General features: G+C 47.2%; 2 protein-coding genes and 1 long non-coding RNA gene across 3 annotated transcripts in view; 2 read left to right on the top strand and 1 right to left on the bottom strand.

Annotated features, from left to right (window-relative positions):
- The window catches only part of MYO1D (myosin ID), a 311,631-nt gene extending 309,656 nt beyond the window's left edge, over window positions 1-1,975 (bottom strand). Inside the window, exon 1 of the mRNA XM_072938959.1 lies at window positions 1,513-1,975. Coding sequence (XP_072795060.1) covers window positions 1,513-1,607 — 95 coding nt within the window. The 5' untranslated portion in view covers window positions 1,608-1,975. The remainder of the gene's footprint in view (window positions 1-1,512) is intronic.
- LOC140686133 (uncharacterized) lies at window positions 1,545-5,261 on the top strand. Its single transcript, XR_012059673.1, has 3 exons — window positions 1,545-1,648; window positions 2,885-3,245; window positions 4,063-5,261. It is a non-coding gene; the product is annotated as an uncharacterized lncRNA (long non-coding RNA).
- A 5,689-nt stretch (window positions 5,262-10,950) lies between these two features.
- Window positions 10,951-14,542, top strand: H2BN1 (H2B.N variant histone 1). Its single transcript, XM_072939087.1, is given in 4 exon segments — window positions 10,951-10,981; window positions 12,143-12,227; window positions 12,229-12,292; window positions 14,360-14,542. Coding segments are annotated over 4 exon segments (363 nt in total).
- Window positions 14,543-25,375: the final 10,833 nt, after the last annotated feature.

Genomic DNA, 25,375 nt, shown 5'->3' with positions numbered 1-25,375 from the left:
CTCTGGACCCTCCCACCTTACCTCCTGGAGTATCCTGTGCAAGGCAGAATTAAACTGCAAAGTTCTCTTCTGAGCAAAGTCAGGCTCACATTAATAATCTTTCTTCAGATTCAAGCCTCACACTTAAAGACATAGCAGCCAATGACATGTAAAAGCAAAAAACAAAACAAAACAAAGCAAACCCACCAAAAAGCACACAAAAAAGAACTAATGTAAGTACTGAAAAATCCTGGAGATCGTTATTTTACAAATTAGAAAACTCAAGACACAATGACTGGCTTAAGGTCATTTGAGGCAGGCAGGTGTGGAACCCAGGTGTGTGACCCTGCTGCTTACTCTGGGACCTAATGAAGCCAGGCCTGGAATAGATGAAGATTTGGGGGAATGCAATTTCAAAGATTAAAAGACTTTAAAAAATTTTTAAACTTAACCGGGGTAATTAATACTGAAAAGTGGGGTTAATTAAGCACCCAAACCTGGATTAAGAGTTCCACTTTATAAGCTTACGGAGTGATATTTAGCTCTAAACCCTACAAGAGATGAGGCCAGAACTTCCAGGAAACACACATACACGTCAAAACCCAGTTATTTTGAAACTCCATTTACTGTAATGTTTTCTTTAAAAGCCCAACTACTTTAAAGCTCTGCTTACATATTGCTTTATCAGGAATGAAAGAATCACAGGTAGAAGCCTCTCTAAAACAAATTCGTCCTGGAAACCCATTCCGGCGCGTTGACTTGTGACTACATTCTCAAGGATGTCAGTAACACAAGGGCTCCATCCACAACTCCTTGAAAAAACTGAAACCATGAATGCCTTGTCAAATTCAGACAGTTTATCTTGGCACTGGCAAGCAGAGCAGTCTCTTCGATGTCTGGAAACGTGTCTAATTACGTTTAGAGAGTAACCAAAAAATAGCCAGTGTCCCGGAACAGACGGCTCAGGGATCACTCCACAGCATCCTGAATGACGTGGTGGAACCACGCCAGGAAAAAAATAAAGGAGACCAAGAAAAGAACCAAGTGTGAAACCGGGATGAGACCCTAGCCTCTCTCCAAAACAACCCTCCAGTCTTCCCAGGGCCTTCGGGGCCGCCACGACTCTCCCGAAAGTTTTTCTTTCCCTTTACTTTGGTTTCCATTAGGTCACCCGGCCCGCCCACTCACTTACCTGCGGCAGCGCACTAGCCCGCCCGGCCCCCAGCGCTGCCTCCAGCTCGGCACAGCCCTGACACCCACCGTCCGGACAGCACCCAAGGACGCCCCCTCTCAGGAAGGCGCAGCCCTGGAGCTCGGCACGCCCCTTCCACTCCAATTCGGCCGCACCCCAGGGCGTACTCTCTCGGCAACCGTCGAGCTCAGCGGACCCCGGACACCCCAATCCGGCCGCACTCCATCCCTCGCGCTCGGCGCACCCCCGACATCCCCAGCCCGGCCGCACCGGGTTGCAGGGGTGCCCCGACCTGGGGAAGCGCAGGCTCGCGGCACTGCGCACCGCCCCTCCGCCCTCACCTGAGCCGGAGGTTGGCCATGAACTCGGGCATGGAGACGGTGTCCATCAGCACGAAGTCCGCCTTGCCGAACTCCAGGCTCTCCTGCTCCGCCATGGCGCCGGCGCGCGGGCTCAGGTGGGCGCGGAGCGGCTCAGGTGGGCGCACTCGGGCCGCGGGGGCCGGCCCGGGGGCACGCGGCGAGCTCGGGCGGGGCCGGGGCGGAGCGCGGGGCTGCGGGGGAGGGGGCGCCGCGGCCGCGGGGCCGCTCGGGGCCGGACGGAGGCCGCCCCGCTGCTCCTCGGCGCGCTCTCGGACGGCGCGGCGCACCCGGCAGTTTCCGCTTCTTCCGCGGCGGCCGCCCGGCGCTGTGGGGGACGGGACACCGAGACGGAGACGGAGACGGCGGCGGCTGGTCCCGCCTCTGGCCTTGGTCTGGCCCCGGCCCCGGGAGCCTCCCGCTCCCGCCCCGCCCCGCCCCGCCCCAGCCCGGCCTTTCCGCCCCGCCCCGCCGGCTGAGGAGCCGCCCCCGCCGCGGCGCGCAGACCGCCGCCTCCTCACCTGGGCGGCGCGCACGCGCGAGGCGGCCGGCGCGGGCGCGCTCCGGGCCGGGCCACGGCGGCGGGGCGGCAGCGCCCCCTGGGGGCCGGCGCTGGGAGCTCAAGGGGCGGTGCCGAGGAGTACGGACGTAAGAGGGTGGGTAGAATCAAGCTTCCAGGATTGCCGCCTCCGCCCGGGTTTGGTAAATGCCAACAAAGTTACAGAAGTAGCTCGTGGAGCTTCTCGAGTGGGTAATTCATTATGATTCTGACAAACTGCTGCGGAGCCCGCTCCTGCTCCTCTGCTCACACCCCGTCCATCCAATGAAGGTTCACACTCAGACTGAGAAATAGTAACAATAACATGTTGGGAATAGAACTTTAGTAGCTCGCTACATGGCTACGAAGTGGCGAAGCTGCAGTTTCATCCAGGTCGTTTGACTTAGGAGCCCCAGCGTTTACCCACATGGCAGACTGCTTTCCTTCTCCAGTGTTCCATGATCCATTTTTCTCTTCCGCTCATCTGACCGTGTCATCAAACATTACCTTATATTGTTATTAAGTTTTTAATCTGTGTATGTATCATCTCCCTGGGATTATTATGGGCTTCTGCAGCATGGGACCACGTCCTGAACTTCTCCGTTTCCCCCTTGGCATCCCCGAAGCAATTATGGTTCTGCCTTGCACGTATATGTATGAAATACACACTGGTTCAATGGGATGGAATGAGTTGTAAGTGGTCTCCAATTTATAGGTACATTGGTTGATCTTAGAAAATTCTTTCAGAACTTAGACTGCATTTTCCCAGTGAAAATCTATTATAAATGGCTTTCTAAGGGAGCTACATCTCTTCAGTCTTGTGTTTCCATTAGGACCATCTTCTAGTCCACAACCTACTAGGAAATCTAGAAGCCCTCAAAGACCTGGCTGTACTCAAACACTACGAGTGAATGTGAAATGAGTAAACCAGATCTAAGGAACCTGCTCACGGTCTGCTTCAGCTGCCAACAATCCACCCTGGCCAACAAAGAAGGGAAGACAGCTTGATCGCCTCCCGAGGGAGCATGTCTGCCATCAGAAAGCCACCCCAGTCTCTGGCACAGGCAGGGATGGGTTGCAGTCTGACTAGCATTAGCAGCTCTCCTCCAGAGGACACCACCTGGATCTCAGTGTCCTCGTCTGTGGAATTAGAACTCTGGGCTACACAGTCTCCAAGGTAGGACTGCCCTTTGCTTGGGTCATTTGTGTGGGTGAGTCAGTGGATAAGCGGGGAGTTGTAGAGAGTGTGGTATGTTCCTAAAATGTTAGTATCAGTACATTTTAACATAAATAGAACTGAATTTCAAAAGGAAAGAAAGGAATCTCAAATTCTGTGCAATTTGGAGCAACCAGGGACCACAATTCTCAGAAATGATCATTGGAAAATGGAAGTATGTGTATTCCCTGAGCCCTGGGGTTATTTGAGCAAAAGGGATTGTACAGTGGGCAGGATCTTTGGTAGGATTCAGCTGTGGCTTTCAAATAGCCAAAGCAGGGAAACTGTTATTTTAAGCAGTATCTTGTACAGGAGCCCAATGTATAGAACATACACCCAACATATGCAAAGGGTATTTTATCAATTTATAATCAAATTAGTGTCAAATCAGGCATCAAGACCAATGAAGCTCTTTTGATGAACCAAAATCTGTCCAGTGGGGCTCACTGTCACCTTAAATCAGCCTCAGGATTTCAATTTACTTTCGTATAGTGTTTTGGTTGTACAGTGCCAAGAAGATTTCTGATTTACATGGCTAAGCAGTAATCTGTTACTCGTGCAATTTTACATCCAGCCTTTTGAAAGACCAGTCCACAGCTATAATCTTATTAATCAGTGACATGTTTATGAGAATTTCCAATATATTTAGAATTGGCAGGAGAAACTAAACAAGGAGGTCTGCATTCAGACAAGGTCTAGAGCAGGTTAGCTTGTTACTATCTCTTTTGTGATGAAATTTGGATATAAACACATTTGGTTGTGTATGTTTGTGTTACAGTTTGAAACATACTAAAAACCAAAGTAACAGTTAACATCACCAGTTACAAGACACAAGGACGTCACTGAGTGATGTGATGAGTGATGTGATCTCCTGAAAAAAGGCTGTATTCCCTCACTTGCCTGCTGAAAATGCATCCACTGAGTCTCATCATTAGGAAACATCAAATCGACCTGCCTTAAGGGGTGTTCTACAAAACAATCAATCGGTGCTCTTCAAAAATATCAGTGGCCAGAAGACAAAGACAGGTTGAGGTGCTAGACCAGGTTAAAGGACCCCAGAGAGATAGTAGCACAGTATCCCTGTTGGTTTCTTTAGAGACACCTTCTAAAGTATTTAGGGGTAAAGAGTATGATATCTCAAATTGTTTGGCAAAGATAATAATAATAATACATGGATATATAGGTAGATAGAGAGAAATGGAAAAAGCAGATGTAGCAAAGTGTTGACTATTAATGAATAGAGTTAAAAAATATATGGGAGCTTTTTTTTTTCCCTCTTCTTGCAACTTTTCTGGAAGTTTGAAGTTATTCCAAACTATAAAGTTAAAAATCAAATAGAACTGTTCTAAAATTTTTAAAAGTTTGTTTTGAAGAAATCACATAATATTTAGAAATAAATGCCACATCAGAAGTTTGCAGACGTTCCCAACTGAAAAACCAGCACATGATTTGAAAGCTCTGATACAGACTGTCTATTAGCTCTGATTGCCATAGATGTGCTGGGAGATTATAAACACCAAACACACGATTCAAAAAACAAAAATAATTTAAATAACTTCTGTTTCAAATATATTTTTATAATTTGGATTAAATAATGTTTACTTAGATGTGATCTCTGCCTGAAATTCTCTTCCCTCTTGTCCTACTTCTCCCCACTCTGGCCTAGCTAACTTCTGCTCATCCCTCAGTTCTAAACCTCAACATCACCTCCTCCAGGAAGGCTCCCATGATCTCCTAAGTCCAGGAAGGCTCCCATGATCTCCTAAGCTGACTCCTGTGTCAGCTGTCCCTCCTCTGTCCACTGCACTCTAGATGTGTCATCCTTGTTAGGGGATGAATGCATCTGAATGAACCTGTGGTCCATATCTCTCATTAGACTGTCAGGGCCATGAGGGCTTAAAGCTGTGTCTGTTCTGATTTCAGCTGTAACTCCGGCACCTAGTAACACAGTGCCTGCGTGTGACACTCTTAATAAATGCTCGCTTGATAAATGAATGTAGAATGGTTTGTGAATCTATGGATTATGTAATGTGGGGTTGTAAAGCCGCCCTCCTGGGTAGATTTTCTGCATTAAAATCACTTCTTTGTGCAGTGTTTATCTCATTCTCATCTCCTGTCCCTGGAAGCAGGTCTCAGGGCTGTGTTCACTTCTCTTCTGGGGCCAGGCCTGCATGTTGCAGGTTCACACTGAATAAAAGCTGTTGTCTGGGAAAAAACAAAAAGCTAAATCCCCCCCGAGACCCCTCAAAACCTTTTGCAGTTGACATGGGCTACAGAGAATCTGCTCTGGGTTATCCGTAAAAACCAACCCTGAATCTTCCACAGCCAATATTTGCTCCTGTTCAGCTTTCCCAGAATACTTCCGGGCTGCCCCACCCTCCATCTGTTTACCAGGTGCTCTGCATCCAGGAAGACAGCTCACTTCAGCATAAGTCCCACAAGACAGAAGCAGGAAGGCCAGAAAGAGCATAGTCACAAAGCATATTCAAAGGGCGTTTTATAAATGTATTCTGTAAGCCCAAATTACTCTGCAGCGGAAGGAGAAAGGCAAGTTTATGTTGCATAACCTCACGGTGCACTCACAACCACACAGATAAGATACGGAACTCTTTGCCTTAGACAGTGTCCAAAGCACATGCCCTCTTTCATGCCTAAGGCTGGATTTGAACTAAGAATGATACCATCAAAGACAACATAAGTCCTCTCTACAGTTTCTGAAGCCTGATTTTTTAAAAAGTAAAAACAGACCCAACAGTTGCCTCCCTGGGGTCACTGATGACTTGTCCACCTGTGGACCCCCCTCCCACCCCACCTCCACTCCCTCCCCCCTGCCTTTCACTCTGTAGTCATCTCACAGCACAAAGGAAAGGGAGTTTTCAGCCGAGGTCACCATCACAAACCACCTTGAACGCCCGGAAAGTGACTTTAAACGCTCACCTTCTCCCCTTGAGCTCTGAGAGAGGGTTCAGCCAACCAGTCGCCAAAGACCTGGTTCTGGGCACTAGGGATTTCTTTCCCGCTGTGCCTGTGGCTCAGCTGTGCTTACCTGGCACACGCTGAGTTGGGGACAAGGATCTTTCTTTTGCTCTTCAGAATGGCTGATACCACAGACAGAGCTCCTAACGTGATCAACCTCAGCGTGCAGGAAGTTGAGATACCAGCTGCAGAGTGGGAGGGGGACGAGGGGAAGCGGGGAAGGAAAGAGGCCGCTACTGCCAGGGGCTCAGGGCAGCAAGACACTGGCTTCCAATGTTTAGGTGTCACTGTCCTTTGATGAAAACATGAAGACTTTCTCTCCCAAGACAAATGTAAAAAGCACATCCACAAAACCGTTTGCATGTGGACTCCCCGGCCACTCCGCCCAAAGTATCCTGTCTATGGATCCCAAGGCAAGAACCCCTGAGCTACAGGAGGATCCCACCACAGGTCCTAATCACTGGGGAATGGAGGAGAATGTAGGCAAGTCATCACTATCGGTATCCTGTGAGTCACCAGACAGAAGCTATCCCAGCAGCGCATCCCCCAGACTGGGCACAGGAGCCACATATTTAAGGCCACAGGAAAGACAGAGTCAGAGGGCAGAGGAGGACACAGCCTGGGACTGCCTCCAGAGTTTTCCTTGCCTGCAACAACATAGTTTCTGACTATAAACATTTCACTGGAATGTGTCCTCTTTACTAATTACAGAAGTGCTTATCACACTGAGCTGGAGTTGGCTGTCCAGGCCTGTCCATAAACTTTCTGGAACAAAGGCCATGCCCTAGTCTCCCTTTTATCTTCAGCCCTCAAGCTGTGCCTGACTCCCCCTTAGATGTTTCTTGAATCGAGTAGGTGAATGAGGTAGTGAGTGAATGTATTAATAAGTGAGTGTGTGTAGGTGTAGGGTGATATTTCAGGGAGCGGGTGGCATTTCGCTATGCCCTGTGCCAGAAAATCACTAACTCAAGCTATTCTGGCCATTAGAAGTAGTCCTAGCACTCGAAATTTTGGGAGTGTGATAGGAACATACCAGAGGGAAAACGGAAAGGCACATCCACTATCAATTCATGGATTGACGGTGTCTTAAGGCAGGATGTCTCCAATTTTAAAGTGGGTAAGAATCACTTGGGATCTTGTTAGAAACGTAATGTCTCAGGTCCCATCTGAGTAGGTCTGAAATCACTGAATCATAGTCTGCACTCTGACGGGATCCCCGAGTGATGCTACTGCTGCTGCTGGACTGCAGATCACACTTTGAGTAGCAAGATTCCAAGGAATCGCAAAGGCCATGTAACCAAACATGCACACCCCTTTACAGATGGGGAAACTGAGTCCCAGGAAGAGCTGCTGACTTTGACTAGGTCAGAGTGAGGCACTGGCACAGCTGAGACAAAAATTTACAGCTTCAGATTAGTGGGTCATCTCCACTCCCCAACATGAACATCCACTTGTGAGACACGTACAGGGAAGGAGTAAAAAGAAGCAAGGGAGGGCAGCACCCTAGATCTTCCCTGGGTAGCTCCAGCACCTGCCCACCCCATTTCTAAGTGGGAGGCTGATGTCCCCCCTTTCCCCCATCCTCCTTTTCCTCCTCTTGTAAATGCCTGGAGTAGAGCTGAGAGAAGATACTGCTAGGGTCAGGGAAAGTCCAATTCCTTTCTTCCCTCCACCTGACAAAGCAGCAAGTTGTTAGTACTGATAACATCCACCATTAATGTTTGATTAGTACCTGCAGAACTGACATTCCAGGAAGAGCATGACATCATAATCAAGGTGACATCTTCTAATCTGCCTCCCAGATCCCCTCTCCTCCTGCCATTCACCCAAACTTTCTCAGCTGGTGAGCTGCAGCTGGCCCCATCTCCTAGAGTGAAGATCATAAAATAAACTTGACATTAAAATGTGCAGTGTGACCCTCTGACTTTTTCCGACCAAGCAGATTAATTTCTTCAGCCTACCTAGAGGTAGAAAGTATATGAACAGTACTTCTGTCCAAATTCTGACACCCTGAACCCTAAAGAAATGATCCAGGAGGAAAGTTTCAATGATTTAAAATAAGAACCCACATACCACCTCACACTAGTCAGGATGGCCATCATCCAAAAGTCCATGAACGATAAATGCTGGAGAGGCTGTGGAGAAAAGGAAACTCTCCTACACTGCTGGTGGGAATGCAGTTTGGTGCAGCCACTATGGAAAACAGTATGGAAATTCCTCAAAAGACTAAAAATTGACTTACTGTATGATCCAGCAATCCCACTCCTGGGTATATATCCAGAGGGAACCTTAATTCTAAAAGACACCTGCACCCCAATGCTCATAGCAGTACTATATATGAAAGCCAAGACATGGAAATAACCTAAATGTCCATTGACAGATGACTGGATAAAGAAGCTGTGGTATATTTATACAATGGAATACCACTCAGCCATAAAAATGACAACATAATGCCATTTGCAGCAACATGGATGGACCTGGAGAATGTCATTCTAAGTGAAGTAATCCAGAAAGAGAAAGAAAAATACCATATGATATCACTTACACGTGGAATCTAAAAAAAAAAAAAGACAAACTTATTTACAAAACAGAAATAGACTCAGACATAGAAAACAAATGTATGGTTACCAGTGGGGGAAGGGTGTGGGAGAGGGTAAATTGGGAGTTCAAGATTCGCAGATAATAACTACCATATATAAAATAGATAAACAACAAGTTTATACTGTATAGCACAGGGAACTATATTCAATATTTTATAGTACCTTATGGTTAAAAAGAATATGAAAACAAACCAAAGAGAATATGAAAACGAATATATGTATGTTGCTATATGACTGAAGCATTGTGCTGTCCACCAGACATTGACACAACATTGTAAACTGACTGCATTTCAATAAAAATATATTTAAAAAAGGAGAACCCACAAGACCTAGGAGACCCCAGAGGCCGTGTGATTGAATATCCCACCCAATGCCTGAATCCCTTTTACCAGATGCTACAGTGCATGGATCTGGGCCATTTGACTCATTAAGTCTCCCCCATGCCCTGCAGACGTCTCCACACAAAAGCAGGCTCAATACCCTTTCACTCAATCTTACCCAAGTCACGGCACAGACTCACTCCATGCCCTGTGTGTCAACCCACTCCTAGATGTCCCATCTTCTCTTGTTGTCATTCATTATCCCCATTTATGAGCTTGGTCTGTCCTTTGGAGATGATTTTTTTTGCACCCAGGTGGGACCAGGTTGAAGTGAACTGTAATCAAGGAGAGGAGGCAAGGCTGTAGCCAGTTAAGGAGGAGCCTCCTGTTTTCCCTGAGCTGAGCTGCCTTTTAGAGTTTCTAAATCCATCGCATCCCAACACTGTTTTTTGCTGATCTCTTTGAATTCTGCCCTCCCAACGTTAAGGGCTGTGACTGACTGTGCTGTCTCTTAGCCATGTCACAGTCACTGTCTCCCCGTGTTCCCTCCCATCTTTCCCAAATCTCTAATTAACCCTTCTGTACCAACTAGGGTTCAGCTGAGTGTAGCATCTTCCCCATGCTCGAGAGGCCGTGGTGCTACAGTGGTACACAAACGTTAGATATCTGTACCAGTGGCACAGGATAGGGGTTGGGGTCAACCTTTAAATAAGCAGCCCAAGAGATTCTGCTGCAGGTGGGCAGGGGTTCTAACTTAGAGAAAGACTGATGGGAATTTTGGTGTCAGATACATCAGAGTTCAGTTCCTGACTCTGCAACTTTCTACCTGTGTGACCTTGAACGTAGCAGTTCATCATTATAAGCCTCAGCTTCCTCGTCTTTGTTAAAGAGATGCTAAAACCCACCCCTGAGCGTCAAAACTATGAAATGAGATGACATCTATAAAGCGTTTCGTATAATTCGAGGCAGGCAGTAAGCAAGCACTCAGTGACTACAAGCTAGCGTTGCTACTGGTGTAACTGCTTCTTTTGTCTTCAGGATTGGGAAATTATTAGCAGGAAGTCATCAGTTGCATGTCCTTTTTGGCAGACTGAGACTTCTCATAGACGCTGGTGAGCCTCCTTACCATCCTGTGACTTCGCTCCGTGTGAGTTTTGGGATCCCTGTTGGTGGTTTATTACCACTTCCAGGCATGGCCGTGGGCCTTACCCTTAGTAGGGGATCAGCATTTGCTGACTGTTTTGGACTGAGTGAATGCCTTCCGGCCAGGCCTTAGGTGCTGTGTTGCCGTGGCAACGCCACATCTGTTCTTCTCACCTTCCCCCCAAACGCTCTCCAGCATCTTGACATTATGACTTTGATTCAGTTCCTTCCTGATCCAGTCTGACCCTTCCCACTGCCCTGCTCCACTGAAGAGCAGCCTCCCACCGAGCCTTGATGGTACCTGCCAGTTTTTATTTATTTCTTGCCGTTAAAACTTCCAGCTCACTTGATCATATCATCTGTGCTCTATGTATAGATTATGTTCTTAAACAGAAATGATGAGAAATGAAGCTGGTAGTAGGACTTGCAGTGGTGGGTGGGACACGGCTTTGGCAACCAGGTGGGAGGGAACCAATTTTTCCTCTTGGAAGGGTTCAGTTTAGCTTCCGTTGCTGTGATCAAATGATTAATTCAGAAGCATTGAGCCTACACCATGGATAACTTGCATTCCGACTTCTCCATCAATGGATGAATACACGTGGTGACTGAGCAGAGCACACCTGGGTAATGACGAGGATTGTGGGGCTCCGGGGCTCGGGTTTGGGAGGTGGTAGAGCATGGGTTAAAAGCAAAGGCTCACGGGCTGGTTCTGACCCTTACGCAGTGTCTGTGACCCCAGGCAAGTCACGGAAGCCCTCTGAGACTCAGTTTCCTCTTTCATAAAGTTAGAATAATACTAATATCTCACCTCCTGATGTTTCTATGATAACTAAGGGAGATGAAGTATGTCAAGCGCCTCGCATGGGGTGCGGGACATGGTTAGGGCTCAATAATGTGAGCTGACAGTAACACCTTAGTCACCTGTCCCTCCTCTGGGGCTTTGATACAGCTCCTAACCAGGTGGGAGAGGAAAGAGAGTCTTGTCTGGGCTGGCCCTTTCCTCCTTTTGAACCCTGGCTCTCTGGTGTCCTCTTATCTGTTGTTCAGGTCAGGCTGGTCACTTCCTCGTAGCTGAGCTCACACACTAATTGCAGGGAGTTCACAGCCTCTCTGTCTACAATTTCTCAACCTTCAGTCTTGAAGGTACAGTGACTTCCTGGCTTTCCCATTCATGCTTTGTTGCCTGAGTTCCTAATTACATTAGCATAACCAGGCATTTCAAGAGATACATTTCTCCCCCAAGGCAGATACAGACACACGCGACCTAAGCATCACATCCATAAAGAGCCTGTCCTCCAGCCCCAACCCCAAATCTGGTGTAGGTTGCTTCAGGAAGGTCTTAGGAGCCAACGAATCCCGAGTCTGACTGGTCATTTGATTCACCCGGGATCCTTCGGCAACCTACAGCTTCCAGGATCCCACTTGCAGTCCCTTTAAGTTGAAATCTTGGTGGCTCAGAACCACCGTAGGAAGAGCACTGGAGTCAGGCACATACAAAGAATAACTTCTGAGGCGAGTGTTGCCTGGGAAACTGATGGCCATGGCATCAAACAGGATGCTCTCTTTCACATGGGGTAGAGCCAGAGGAAGCTGCTGAGTCTCCCACGTCTCGCTCCGTCAGGAATGTAGCACAAGCCTGCTCGAGACGCCACACCTGCTAGAGACGCAGGCTCTCAGAATCCTCACGAGAAATACCAGGTTCAATTACTAACCACTGATTTTATTAGGAAAGAGCGCCTTCCCGCTTTCCCTGTAAAACCTCTTCCGAACGTGCCCTTGTCTGTGGCCACGGCTCGGAGCTAGAAGTGTGAGGATTAAGCCTTCCACGTGCACTTCATTTGCTTCCATGGCCTCCGATGCCCTAAGAGGCTCACAGTTCATATCCCAGCCAAAGAGAAGTATGAGCCGGAGGAAGGGGAGGAAGAAGAAGAAAGCCCATTTCAGTTACATGGGGAAAATCCTAAAGCAAGTGAGTTGGGGCTCTCTTTAAAGAAGCTTGGAACGGCCAAGACGGGTGTCCTGGTGGTGGCCTTGGCTGTGATCTTCACTTCAACTTCTTCTGAAACAGGAGCCCTTCCTCACCCACTGAGTTCCCGAAAAGTTGGCTGCCAACAGCTGCTCTAAACCAGATCTGTGGACGGCTATCTTCTCCCGCTTGGCTTTCTTGCTGCTGGCAGCCACTCTGCACACCTGAGCTCTCGGTGCCTCTCGTATCTGTTGACAGCCACCCTGTAAACTGATTCTGAAATGCCCTCCCCTTTACCCGTAGAGAGAGGATTCGCCGCCTCGTCTGGTCTATCACTCTGAGGAGTTGCAAATATCAGGCTTTCATTACAGGGTCTTAAGTTCTTTAAGTGGGTAGGTACGCTTATTCCTGCCCACCCAACCTCACTGCAGAGCATGCAGATTCTAGAACACAAAGTCAGGAAAGTCTTCCCCTCCGAGAGAAGCTGTGGGGAAGAGAGGAAGGAGGGTCTGTGAAAGACGTGCTAAGGTTTGATGTGGGATCGGACTTCAAGCCAAAAAAGCAACTCTGAGGGTTCATGTCTGTTGTTGTACCAAAGCCCCCTGTGTTCCAGTAGTATTGTTTGGAATCTGTTACGTATCCTGGGTGAAGAATGGAAAATGAGATTTAGAAAAGATTGGAGATGGTGTGTGATTCAGAACGGGGTTCTCAACCACGGCCCTGGGGGGCAGGGTGGTTCTTTGTGGGGCTGGTGCCGGGGAGGCTGTCCTGAGCATTGGGATATCGAACAGCATCCCTGGCCGCTAGCCACTAAATGCCAGTGGTGCCCTCCCTCCCAGCTGCGATGACCAAAATGTCCACAGATACCCGATGTCCCCTGGAGGGCAAAATCACCCCCTGCTGTGAGCCACTGCCGGAGATCCGGCGTGTGGCCGGACAGGCCCTTGGGGGGAGTACCTGGACTAGGCAGCCCCCTGATCGTTAGTCTCTCCTTGGCCTGTCCTTAACCTGGTGGGTCTGGCAGGCCATGCTGCTTCTTCAAGCCTCCAGAAGGTCAGGTCTGTGCCTTGCTTGGCTCAGCCCCTGGGGTGCTGTGAGAATAAAACCAGACGCTGGCTGGATAAATGCATTGAGTGCCTGTGTGCCCACCAGGTCTGCAGCAGGAATTCAGATGAAAACGACGTGGGCTCTGTCGTGAAGGGGCTCACAGTCCTGCAGTATGTGTGTGTATGTGGGGATACTGAGGAAATAGGACTTGCTTACGTGATGTCTCATGTCCGGACAGTTAGGATTAGAGCCCTGGATGGGTGATTCTTAGGGCAGAGTTCTTTTGACTGTTCCCACTGCTTCTCCAACTTTAGACAAGGGCAGTAATGACACAGCAGTATGTGACACAGGCTCTGAGAACAAAAGGGCCCTGGTCCTTAGTGGGAGATGGGCCACAGATAAGCCAGAGGTGGTACTTGGGGAAGAGCCTTAAAAGATGGGTGGGATTTGAAAGGTGTAGTTGGATGAAGGCATGGGAGGTAGAGGTGATAGAGAAACAGTGGCATGGGGACTGGAAAACCTAGGGACACCTCTGAGGAAGAACAAGTGTTCCCAGCTTGGCTAGAAATCACATTGGCCAAGGAACGAAGGCTGGAAATTAAGAAGTGTAAAGTAAAATGCTTACTAATGTGAAATATAGAGTGTGAAAGTATACTAGAAGCTAAAAGTATATTTTCCATCTTCAGAAGGTGTTGGATGTTAACTCTGCTTCTAATTAGGAAAAACCAAGGCACAAAAGTTGAAGCGACCAGGCTTAGGTTGTATTATCCAGACGAGAGTTATCTTTCTCACACAGCTACAAATTCCCCTCCTTCCCTCTTGCTCAGAGACAGCCGATAGGTATAATGGCCTTGTTTATTTCAACACATCCCTGTCAGCGTCCCTTTGGGTGGTTTGTGTGTTTCCACGGATGCATGAATCCGCAGAAGCCATGGGGATACCTGGGTGCTGGGTCAGACCATACGTTCCTTACTATAGGAGCCTTCACACCTCTGTCTCAGCCTTGTGCTGTTTGTGTTCCAGACCCACCCAGACTTCAGTGGGAACTCCTGGATCTTGGATGCACTGGGAGCTCTGGAGGACTGGCGGCTGGAATGCGTTAGCCGGGAGGCAGTTAGGTTGTCCCTCTACAACCACAGAAGAGCCATCACCAGCAGAGAGATCCTGGCAGCAGTCAAGCAGAGATCCTCTTGGAAGAGCTTTTGAATTAATGAAGTGTGTTTGAATGGCCCTGTTGTTGAAATGACTGCACTTGTCAAAAAATGAAGTGGAGGGGAGAGGCACGTTGGAGGGCTGAGTTAGAAGACGAAGTATCTGAGAAGTACCCGCTGCGACAGGGGTCTTGGTGCTACACACCTTGGGTCTGGGTCCTGCGTTTTTAGCCTCTAACTTAATTTATGGAAAAAATAAAGGAAAGCTACTTTCTCTTGTGTGTGTGTGTGTGTGTGACGCTTGTTTATGGTTTTCAAGTTTTTTTGGTAAGCATGCTTCTCTCCTTTCTTGAGCTTACCTACTGCCTTTTTGGAGGACACAATTGCCCCCATTACACTGTGGACTCACCACTGCTGCCCTTACTCCAGCCCCAGGGTGGCGGCTGCTGCAGTGGTATGAACTGATGATTTTTTTCTTAATTTAAGCACCCTACCTTGATTTATAGGAACTAAAAAATAAAGGGAAAAGGCAGTCTGTTTGCTTTTCGACTATAAGACTCATGGTGTTGGTTGTCTTTGTAGCACTTAGCATAATAGCATATAAGTGTCAAATGCAGAAGCTGGTCCCAACCACGGGGAAGCAAAATAATAATAAATAATAGTATTAAAATACAATAAGTTAGGAGCAGAAAGAATAAATGGGCTGGTAGATTTTAGACATGGTATGCTGGGAAAGCCTGGAGAGGTGACATGAAAGAAGAGGATGGGAAGGACTCTGGGTGGAGGGAAGAGCCCGAGCAAAGATCCTGAGGCAGACAGGCAAGCTTTTAGCTTGTTAGAGAAACTAAGTGAAAGTCAGGGCAGCTGGGTTCTAGGAAGCAGGGGAGAAGTCCAGCAGGAGATGAGGTTGGAGGAAAAGCCTGGACCCAAGTCAGGCAGGGTTTGTTTTTCATTCCGAGGACAGTGTGAAGCTGTTGAAGGATTTTAACTGAGATGGAAACTGCCATCCTGTTTAGGCTGTGGTTTTTAGTTGAGGTTTGTCCTATAGTAAAGTGTACAAATCTCAAGCATACCTCAAAGTTTCACATCACTGTGTATGTACATACCCAGATGAAGATACAGAATATTTCCTTCACTGTTGCTCCTATGTCAAGGAGAGATTGGAGACAGTGTTGGAGATGTTTTGCATGAGTTTAGTTGAGGGATGACAGTGGGCTGTGGGAGTGTGGGCAGCAATCAAGATGGAAAAAGGGAAGAGGTCTGAAGTAGAATTTAAGATCAAATCAGTAGGATTTGCTAACAGAATGGACACGAGAAGGGAAGGAAGAAGCGATGACTCCTAGGTGTGGGGCTTGAGTAGCGTGGTAGGCCATGTGGCCGTTCACAGAAACGGGTAAGACTAAAGGAGGGACAGGTGTTTTGGGGGAGGTATAAATTGACAATTCCATTCTGGACATGTAAGTCTTAAATACCTATGAAATTTGCAAATGGAGGCGTCAAATAGGTAGGAGGACCAAGGAGACAAATTTAGGAACCATCAATATAAAATAGTGGCATATATATAGATCAGCAGGAATGGGTGTGATTACTTAGGAAGATGGGATAAAAAGGGAAAAAAGAAGACGGTCCAGGACCAAGACCAAAGAGATCCCACTATTTAGACTCAGATAGTGGAGAACAGACAAAGGAAACCAAGGAGGAGAAATCTGAGAAATCAGGAGGGTGGTGTCATGGAAGCCGGAGGGGAGAACGTGGTCCAGCCCACGGTGCACAATCCTGGGGAAAGTATTAAAAGGACATGTTTATGTCTGTTGCCCTTGGTGATGCGGCGATCATGGCAACCCTGTGAAGTCAACTCGCTGGAGCAGGGTGGGCATCAGCCAGATTTGAGCAGGTTGAAGAGTGGATGGGAGGTAGTTCGTGGAGACAGCATTTTTTTTTTTTTTGGATGGTGTTGAGACCAAAGGAGAAATTTAGTGCTGAAAGGGAACAGAGACTTGGGCTGGAAGCTGGAGAGTCACTTGGTACAGAGAGATTTTGAAGATGAGCGGTTCTACAGCTCAGTGGTTTGCTGATGGGAATTCTCCAGCGTAGAGGGAGATATGAATGCAGAAGAATGTAGAAAAAGGCAAAGGACCCAGGACCTTCAGAGGGGTGAGAGGTGAAGGGATGGGATTCAGAGCAGGAGTTGAAAGAGGAGATGTATACAATGTGGGAAGTGTAGAGATCTGGTGATGAAAAATGAGGAAGTAAGCACTTTTTTTTTTTTGAATCAAACAAGTGAAAGTAGAGGAGGGGCATGGGAAGTTTGTAGATAGGATATAAAGTCGTTGTCTAAGAGAGTAAGAGTATGAGGCTTGGACATCTATGGACAGATGGCCCACCAGGAATGAGTGCCTGCTTAAGGTCTGTGATCGTGAATTGAAAGCAAAGCCAGTCTTCTTAATTTCCAGAATATATAGACAGCTCATTCAACTTAATAACAAAAAAACTCAAACAACCCAATCCAAAAATGGGCAGAAGACCTAAACAAGCAATTCTCCAATGAAGACATACAAATGATCAATAGACACATGAAGAAATGCTCAATATCCCTAATTATCAGAGAAATGCAAATCAAAACTACAACTAGGTATCACCTTACACCAATCAAAATGGCCATCATTCAAATGCCCACAAATGATAAATGCTGGAGAGGGTGTGGAGAAAAGGGAACCCTCCTACACTGTTGGTGGGAATGTAGTTTGGTGCAGCCATTATGGAAAACATTATGGAAATTCCTCAAAAAACTAAAAATAGACTTACCATATGATCTAGCAATCCCACTCTTGGGCATGTATCCAGAGGGAATTCTAATTCAAAAAGATACATGCACCCCAATGTTCATAGCAGCACTATATACAATAGCCAAAACATGGAAGCAACCTAACTGTTCATCAACAGATGACTGGATAAAGAAGCTGTGGTATATTTATACAATGGAATACTACTCAGTGATAAAAAGAATAAAATAATGCCATGTGCAGCAACATGGATGGACTTGGAGATTGTCATTCTAAGTGAAGTAAGCCAGAAAGAGAAAGAAAAATACTATATTACTTATATGTGCAATGTTAAAAAAAAAAAGAAAAAAGAAGACATTAATGAACTCATCTACAAAAGAAACAGACTGGCAGACATAGTAAACAATCTTATGGTTACTGGGGAAAGGGGGTGGGAAGGGATAAATTGGGAGTTTGAGATTTGCAAATGTTAACCACTATATATAAAACTAGATAAAAAATAGATTTCTTCTCTATAGCATAGGGAACTATATTCATATCTTGTAGTAACCTTTAATGAAAAAGAATATGAAACTGAATATATGTGTGTATATATATATATATATATATATATATATATATATATACATGACTGGGACATTATGCTGTACAGCAGAAATTGACATATTGTAACTAACTATACTTCAATTTAAAAAAAATAAAGAAAGCAAGAAGGGCCAGTCTTGCTGTGTGACCTTCTCCAGCCACATGTATTTGCCACGGTGCCTGTCTGGGGAATGCAGAGTCTGGGTTCTGCAGAGTGAGCTAGGAAGTGGGGAGGGGCAAGGGAGCTACTCCACACTGGACCATGCAATCCAGGCCAGCCAGGAGGGGTGGAGGATGAGGGGGCTGAAAGCCTCTTGGGGTTCAAAAGATGTCGGGCCTGTAAACTGAGTCTCAAAGGGGGAATTTTCTCTCTCTGGGACCCTTTAGTGTTAGCTAACCCACGAGGACAGTTGCCTAAGAAGCAGGGGTGACACCCAGTGACCAATCCTTGAAGTGCACCTTCTCACTTTTAGATTGTCAGCTGACCCCGAGGCAACCTTGTATGAGATGATTCGGGGAGTTCTGCTCTACTTGGGAGGCGCACAAGCCCTCCCGACTCTCTCCACAGTTGTCCCGCTGGCCCTGCGCTCTCTCAGGTGACGCAGATGCTGCTGCTCAGGTGGGTAACTAGATGTGGACAGTTGAGGCACTGAAGGCAACCTGGGGGCTGTTAGCCCAGATGTGGGCTTCCCTGCTAGGTTTCTGCTGTCCTGGGAACCCAGAACAGGCATCTTAGGATGGCTTCAGGCATTCTGAAATCCTTAGGGTTTAGATGAATGCCAGGTCATGACACAAGCCTCTTCCAGCCCACAGCTGTCCTGGGGAAATCGTCAACTCAGCCGACTCAAGACCTAAGTGAGATCCCATCCTCCTAAACCTTCTTTCAAGAGTTGATTATCCTCAAGATCTGAGAGGGTCCTAATGTCTGACTCTGCCTAGACTCTCCTGCCCCAAGCACTGGGGTCTGGCTTAGTCTAGAGGGGAACCTGGTATCTCCCCAAACCCTGTCACCCACTGGTACTGGGCTTGACTTCTGGGCCAGGAAGTTGGGTGTCCCTCAGTTAGGGGCTGTTCTGTTCTCTTGGCAAAAGCACTTAAAATTATCAAAGTCAAAGTCAAAGGATTTTTTGGAAAGAGCTCTAAAGACAGATTTCACAGCCTTCCCCTCTTGTCCATTCTAGTATCGGACTACCCCTCTTTATTATTTTTAAAATTTCTTTTCTATTGAAGTGACGCTGGTTTATAACATTGTATACATTTTATGTGTACATTATATTTTCACTTCTGTGGACACTACAGTGTGCTCACCATCTGTCACCATATAGTTGATCCTCTTTACTCAATTCATCCTTCCCCCTGCCCCTTCCCCTCCGATGACAACTACTCTGTTCTCTGTATCGGCATTTGTGTTTGTCTGGTTGGGTTGTTCATTCCTTTTCTGGCTTTTGTTTTTGTGGTTGTTTTTTAGATTCCACACATCAGTGAAATCATATGGTATTTGTCTCTATGTGACTTATTTCACTTAGTACGATACCCTCAGGTTCCACCCATGTTGTTGCAAATGTCGAGATTTCCATTCCTCTATGGCTGAGTAGTATTCCATTGTGTAAATGTATATTCCACACCTTCCTCATCCACTCATCCATCCATGGGCACTTAGGCTGTTCTCGTATCTTGGCTATTGTAAATAACGCTGCAATGAACATAGGGATGCACGTATCTTCTCAAATTAGTGTTTCTGTATGCACAGGAAATACAAAGAGGACCAAGATGGCACCTCTAACTCCCTTTGTAATGACCTAAGGTACCTCTTCTATTCTAATTACCTTTCACTAGGACCTGCTGTTTGTTTTTCACTTTAAGAGTTAGCCAGTCAGGCACAAGAGGGTGAAATGAGGGTGTACTGCTGAGGCACGGACCCTGGAGTGGAGCAGGGGAGGAAGATGGTCTCTAAGATGGTCAAGAAATGGAGGAAGACTGACTCACCTCTAATCCTCTTCCCCATCTCTTAGCTCACGATCACCAGCCTGAACTTGACTGAACTGAGGGGCTGCCTGGTGCAGTAGAAAGAGTCCACGCCGAACACTTGCCCATGTCTGTTCCCACATCTATAAAATGGTGATGGTAATGGCTCCTGCACACGGCCGTGGTGAAAGTAGAATTAAATAATGCACATGAAAATGTTTCTTACACTGACACAGTATAACTTCCCTTGCTCACCCTGCACCCCACCACCACCCAGACTGCCCACTGCACATGCCCTAAAGCCCCCTGGGGGGAGTCCTTGTTAATGGTCTCTATGTCCACTGGTCCAGTTGCTCTGACTTTGAGGAAATGCAGACTTGGCCTTTGTTCCCAGTAGGGATCCTGGCCCAGCCCTGCTCTGCTAACTCACCGCCCTCCTCCAGCCTTCTCCCCACGTCCTGGTCCTGCTCCCCCCGCTCCCGCTCCCGTCAGCCTCAGCAGTTCTGAGTGCGCTGGCTTTTGCTCCTGTAAGAGGCACTGGCTTCACTGCGGTCTCTGCCCCCACCCACAGCTCAGAGGAGGCCTGACCTGTGTGTACACAAACCTCTCCCTGCTGGCCTCTCTTGGAAAGCCATTCACTAACCTATAAAAGGCCCCAAACACTTAAAACAAGCATGCACTCAAAATCGAATCAGGGATTTAAAGCTGGGACTCAAATTCAGATCAACCTTCCTTTTTTTCCATTGCTGGTGCCTTACCCTCTCTGAGGGTTTCCCACGGGCTTAACTCTCCTACTGTAAGCCTCCCAACGGCTGCCACACCCCAGCCAGCTTCCCAGCACCCGGGATGGGTCTAGAGTTCCTATCACCACTATAGAACGACAGTGACAATAGCTCAGTTTTATTTTCATTCCTTCCACAAGTGTTTATTGAGCACGTACTAAATGGCAGGCACTGTTGTAGACACTGGGGGGTCAGCAGAGTAAAGTATAAGACAGTCAAGTCCCGGGACTTATATTCTGACAGGAGAGAAGCAGTAAACAAGTATTTGGTGCACTGTCAGGTAGTGAAAAGTGCCATTTAAAAACACATAAAGGAGGCAAGAATACACAATGGAGAAAAGGCAGTCTCTTCAGCAAGTCGTGTTGGGAATACTGGACAGCTGCATGTAAATCAATGGAGTTAGAACACTCCCTCACACCATCCACAAAAATAAACTCAAAATGGCTTAAAGACTTAAATATAAGACAAGACGCTATAAACCTCTTAGAAGAAAACATAGATAAAACATTTTCTGATATAAATCTTAGCAATGTTCTCTTGGGCAGTCTACTCAGGCAACAGAAACAAAAGCGAAAATAAACAAATGGGACCTAATTAAATTTATAAGCTTTTGCAGAGCAAAGGAAACCATAAACAAATCAACACAACCTGCAGAATGGGAGAAAATATTTGCAAACAATGTGACAGACAAAGTCTTAATTTCCAGAATATATAAACAGCTCATGCAACTTAATAAGAACAACAACAACAACAAAAACCCAACTGAAAAATGGGCAGAAGACCTAAACAAGCAATTCTCCAATGAAGACATACAAATGGCCGATAGGCACATGAAAAAATGCTCAATATTGCTAATTATAAGAGGCATGCAAATCAAAACTACAACCAGGTATTACCTCACACCAGTCAGCATGGCCATCCTTAAAAAGTCCACAAACAATAAGCGCTGGAGAGGGTGTGGAGAAAAGGGAACCCTCCTACACTGCTGGTGGGAATGCATTTTGGTGCAGCCATTATGGAAATCAGTATGGGAGATTTCTTAAAAAACTAAAAACAGACTTACCATATGATCTAGCAATTCCACTCTTGGGCATATATCCAGAGGGAGCTCTCATTTGAAAAGACACATGCACCCCAATTGTTCACAGCATCACTATTTCCAAGAGCCAAGACATGGAAGCAACCTAAATGTCCATTGACAGATGACTGGATAAAGAAGCTGTGGTATATTTATACATTAGAACACGACTCAGTGATAAAAAAGAATAAAATAATGCCATTTATAGCAACATGGATGGACTTGGAGATCGTCATTCTATGTGAAGTAAGCCAGAAAGAGAAAGAAGTACCATATGATATCACTTATAATGTGAAATCAAAACAAACAAACAAACAAAACAGGTGACCTTGTTTACAAAATAAGAACAGACTCACAGACATAGAAAACAAACTTAGGGTTATTGGGGGGAAAGGGGGTGGGAAGGGATAAATTGGGAGTTTGAGATTTGCAGATGCAAACTACTATATATAAAACAGATAAACAATAAGTTTCTACATGGAACTATATTCAATATCTTGTAGTAACCCATAATGAAAAAGAACATGAAAAAGAATATATGTATGTATATGGATGACTGAAACGTTATGCTGTACACCAGAAACTGACACAACATTGTAAACTGACTTTACATCAAGAAACGAAAAAAAACCAAAAAACCAAAAAACCAAAAACCAAAACCAACACATCAGGCCAGGGGAGCGTGGATGTTGGGAGGTACTACTTCAGATGGGGTGATCAGGGAAGACTTCTCCGTGGAGGTGACTCTTGAGCAGACACCCAAGCAAAGGAAGAGAGTGGGAACAATAACAGCAAGGATTCCAGGCATATAGGGAACTTCAAAGAAGTAGATTCACAAATTTAACTAGTACATAGACCAAGAAATGGAAATGGAGCATGGGTCCTGCCCTCCCAGGGGCAAACTGCACCCTGACTTTTGAACAAAGCCCAGCCCTGACATAGGATGAGCTGGGCATATTGGAGGAACATCAAATTTTTCCATGTCATACTGTGATGAACAGTTTTTTTTTTTCAATTGTGATAAAATATACGGAGCATAAATGTGACCATTTTAACCATTTTTAAGTATACAGTTCATGGCGTCAAGTACCTTCTCACTGCTGTGCAAACATCACCAATCCTCTCCAGCACTGTTTTCATCTTTCCACCTGGAAACTCTGCACCCATCAAACAACAACTCCCCATTGTTTTCTCCCTCCAGCCCCTGGTAGCCACCATTCTACTTTCTATGTGATAAGCGTTTTAAATGCATTATCTCATTTAGGCCAGGATTTGGCTGCCTTAAACAATTTAGGCCATAGGTTTGGCTTTCATCCCCATTCTAGGGATGGGGGAGCTTGGAGGGACCTGTCTAAGATCACACAGCTCCCAAGTGGAGGAGTTAGACCTCTGATCGTGGTTTCCCTGCTCCGGCTCCTACTCTTAACTGCCTACCAGGTCGGGGTGAAGGATGCTTTTCTGTTGTCCCTCTGATGGCCCGGAGGTGGGTCAGGAGAGTTTAGCGAGGGTTACAGGCCATGTGAGAAGCCTTTTTTTTTTTTTTTTTTGTGGCTGCCAGAGGGTATTTTTGCCCCTGACTGGTCCTGCCTGTCTGGAGGGAAGGGGCTGCTGCCCAGAGCCATGGATTGGGGGTGGAGGGGAAGGTAGGTGATCACCATCTGTCTGCTACATTCCTTTCCCACCTTGGTCTTTGGAGCTGCTTTTCAGGGAGGGTTCAGCTGCCCTGAGTGGATACACATGAGCATCTTCGGCGCCTGATGCCCAGTCCACCAGCCCTATTCCCATCTATTATTATTAGGACATAACACACCACTAAGTGCTACAAAAAGAAATTACCTGGGAGCTTCAAATGACACAGATACAACTCTGCAGCAGACATCAGAAGGCAGAAACAAAACAAAGTGAAAGGATATCACGATAGGACAGACTCAGTCTGAAGATCAGAGGAAGTGTATTTTTGAGGATGGGGTGCATGCAAAGTCGGGACAGAGTGGTTCTAGCTGTTGCAGCCACTGCTTGAGCCATGACAACCTGCCTTGTTCTGATACCTAGGTCACCAGAAGAGCTAACGGTTTCCTGGTCTGGGTGGTCTAGGCTATGGTGCCAGGGTGTCTTGGGTTCCACTCCCTGCTCTATGATTTACAAGCAGAAAGAGCTCGGTAAGGTGCCTTACCCTTCTGAGTCGATTTCCTCCCCTCTAAACATAATCATACCATCTTTCCAGGGTTGGTGGGAAGATCAAATGAGATAAGGCATGTGAGATAACTAATCAGTGTCTGATACATAGTTGGTGATTAACAAGTGTTCACTCCCTGCCTGGGTGGAGCACCAGCTCGTACCCACTGGCCAGGAACCAAGCCTCACCACGGTCAGAACCACTGTACACCTGCTGGCTTCTCCTCTCTGAGTTACTGGGTTCAGTCCTCGACTTGGGAACTCTTGCTATATAATTTGTTGTTCAGACTGAATAGGGGAGAGGCCATCTGTAGGGGTGTTTGAATTTTGGGGAGCAGTCTGGCAACTCTCCCTTTTATCTTTATTGGGGGAAACGCCCCTCGCATGCAGAGATGCGGGAAGGCAGGATCCACAGCACAAGCAGATGGGGCGACATCCTGCCCAGGACTCTGTATCCGGAATAAGATAACGTAGAAGGGAGACTCACAATCATTTCAGGGCAATGGAGCCCCTGTGGTGCCTGCCCATTTCCTAATCTGGGTCTTCCGTCTCCCGCTGATTCTGCGGGCACCCTGGGTCCTCTCAACATGACCCCTTTCCACGTGGGGCAATCAACCAGTTTCTATTGCTTGCAAGTAAGAGCACTGAATACCAACGAGGTCTTTTCAGGTCAATCCGGGGAGACTTCAAGGGGCATTGCGAATGACAGGAGTTGCTAGAATGACGGGACACAGCTGAATAGGAGAGACACTGGCCCGACCTTAGTGCCACCCTGTCTTCCCTGCAGCTGGGTGGTGGGTGGTTAACTGAGGCATCTGCACCCTCAGCTCCAGGCAGCAGCTGAGATACACACATAGCTGGGATGACCATCTAGGGTCCGTAGTCCTTCCAGACCATGCTCCTGATACTCTGGACGTCTCTGCTCAAATGGCCCCCAGCCTGCTTCCAGGGCTTATGTGGAACTCCCTCCTTCCAAGGCAGCCTGTCCTGAAGGAGGGCCAAGGGATGGCTGTTCACAGGGAGGGGGCTGTGTCCCCATGAATGCACGGTGACTCCCCTTTTGGTATGGGATGGAGTAGAGTTTGAACAGAAGGCACAGGACTGCCAACCGGTGTCCTGCATTTGTACTCTTGCCCGGCCAGGCAACTGGTGGGGGTGGGCCTGCTTGTCACTGCCCAGTGTGGCTCAGGGGATCATAAGAGCTTTCACTGAGTCACCGATTACCCTGGGCTCGGCACTCTTAAACGCACTGCCTTCATCATGGCATGAGACGGTACACTAACTCAGGATGCTTACAAGTCATAGCCCCTCTTCAGAGGAAAGAACCAAGGTCCCGAGAAGTGAAGTAAGTCGCCCGCAAGCGAGCGAGCGGCAGAGCCAGGATGTACAGCAGACAGCGCGCAGCAGCACAGACTCGCTCCCGGATCAGACACACACGCTGCGGAGACCGCTGGTGCTCCCAGCCCCCACCCCGGACGGCCAGACCCTCCGGGGCCCCCTCCCCGCCTGGCCCCCGCGGG

This window comes from Vicugna pacos, chromosome 16, assembly GCF_048564905.1.
Source record: "Vicugna pacos chromosome 16, VicPac4, whole genome shotgun sequence".
Taxonomy (NCBI): domain Eukaryota; kingdom Metazoa; phylum Chordata; class Mammalia; order Artiodactyla; family Camelidae; genus Vicugna; species Vicugna pacos.
The sequence above is the reverse complement of the archived record's forward strand: the minus strand, read 5'-3'. Positions and strand labels throughout refer to the sequence as shown.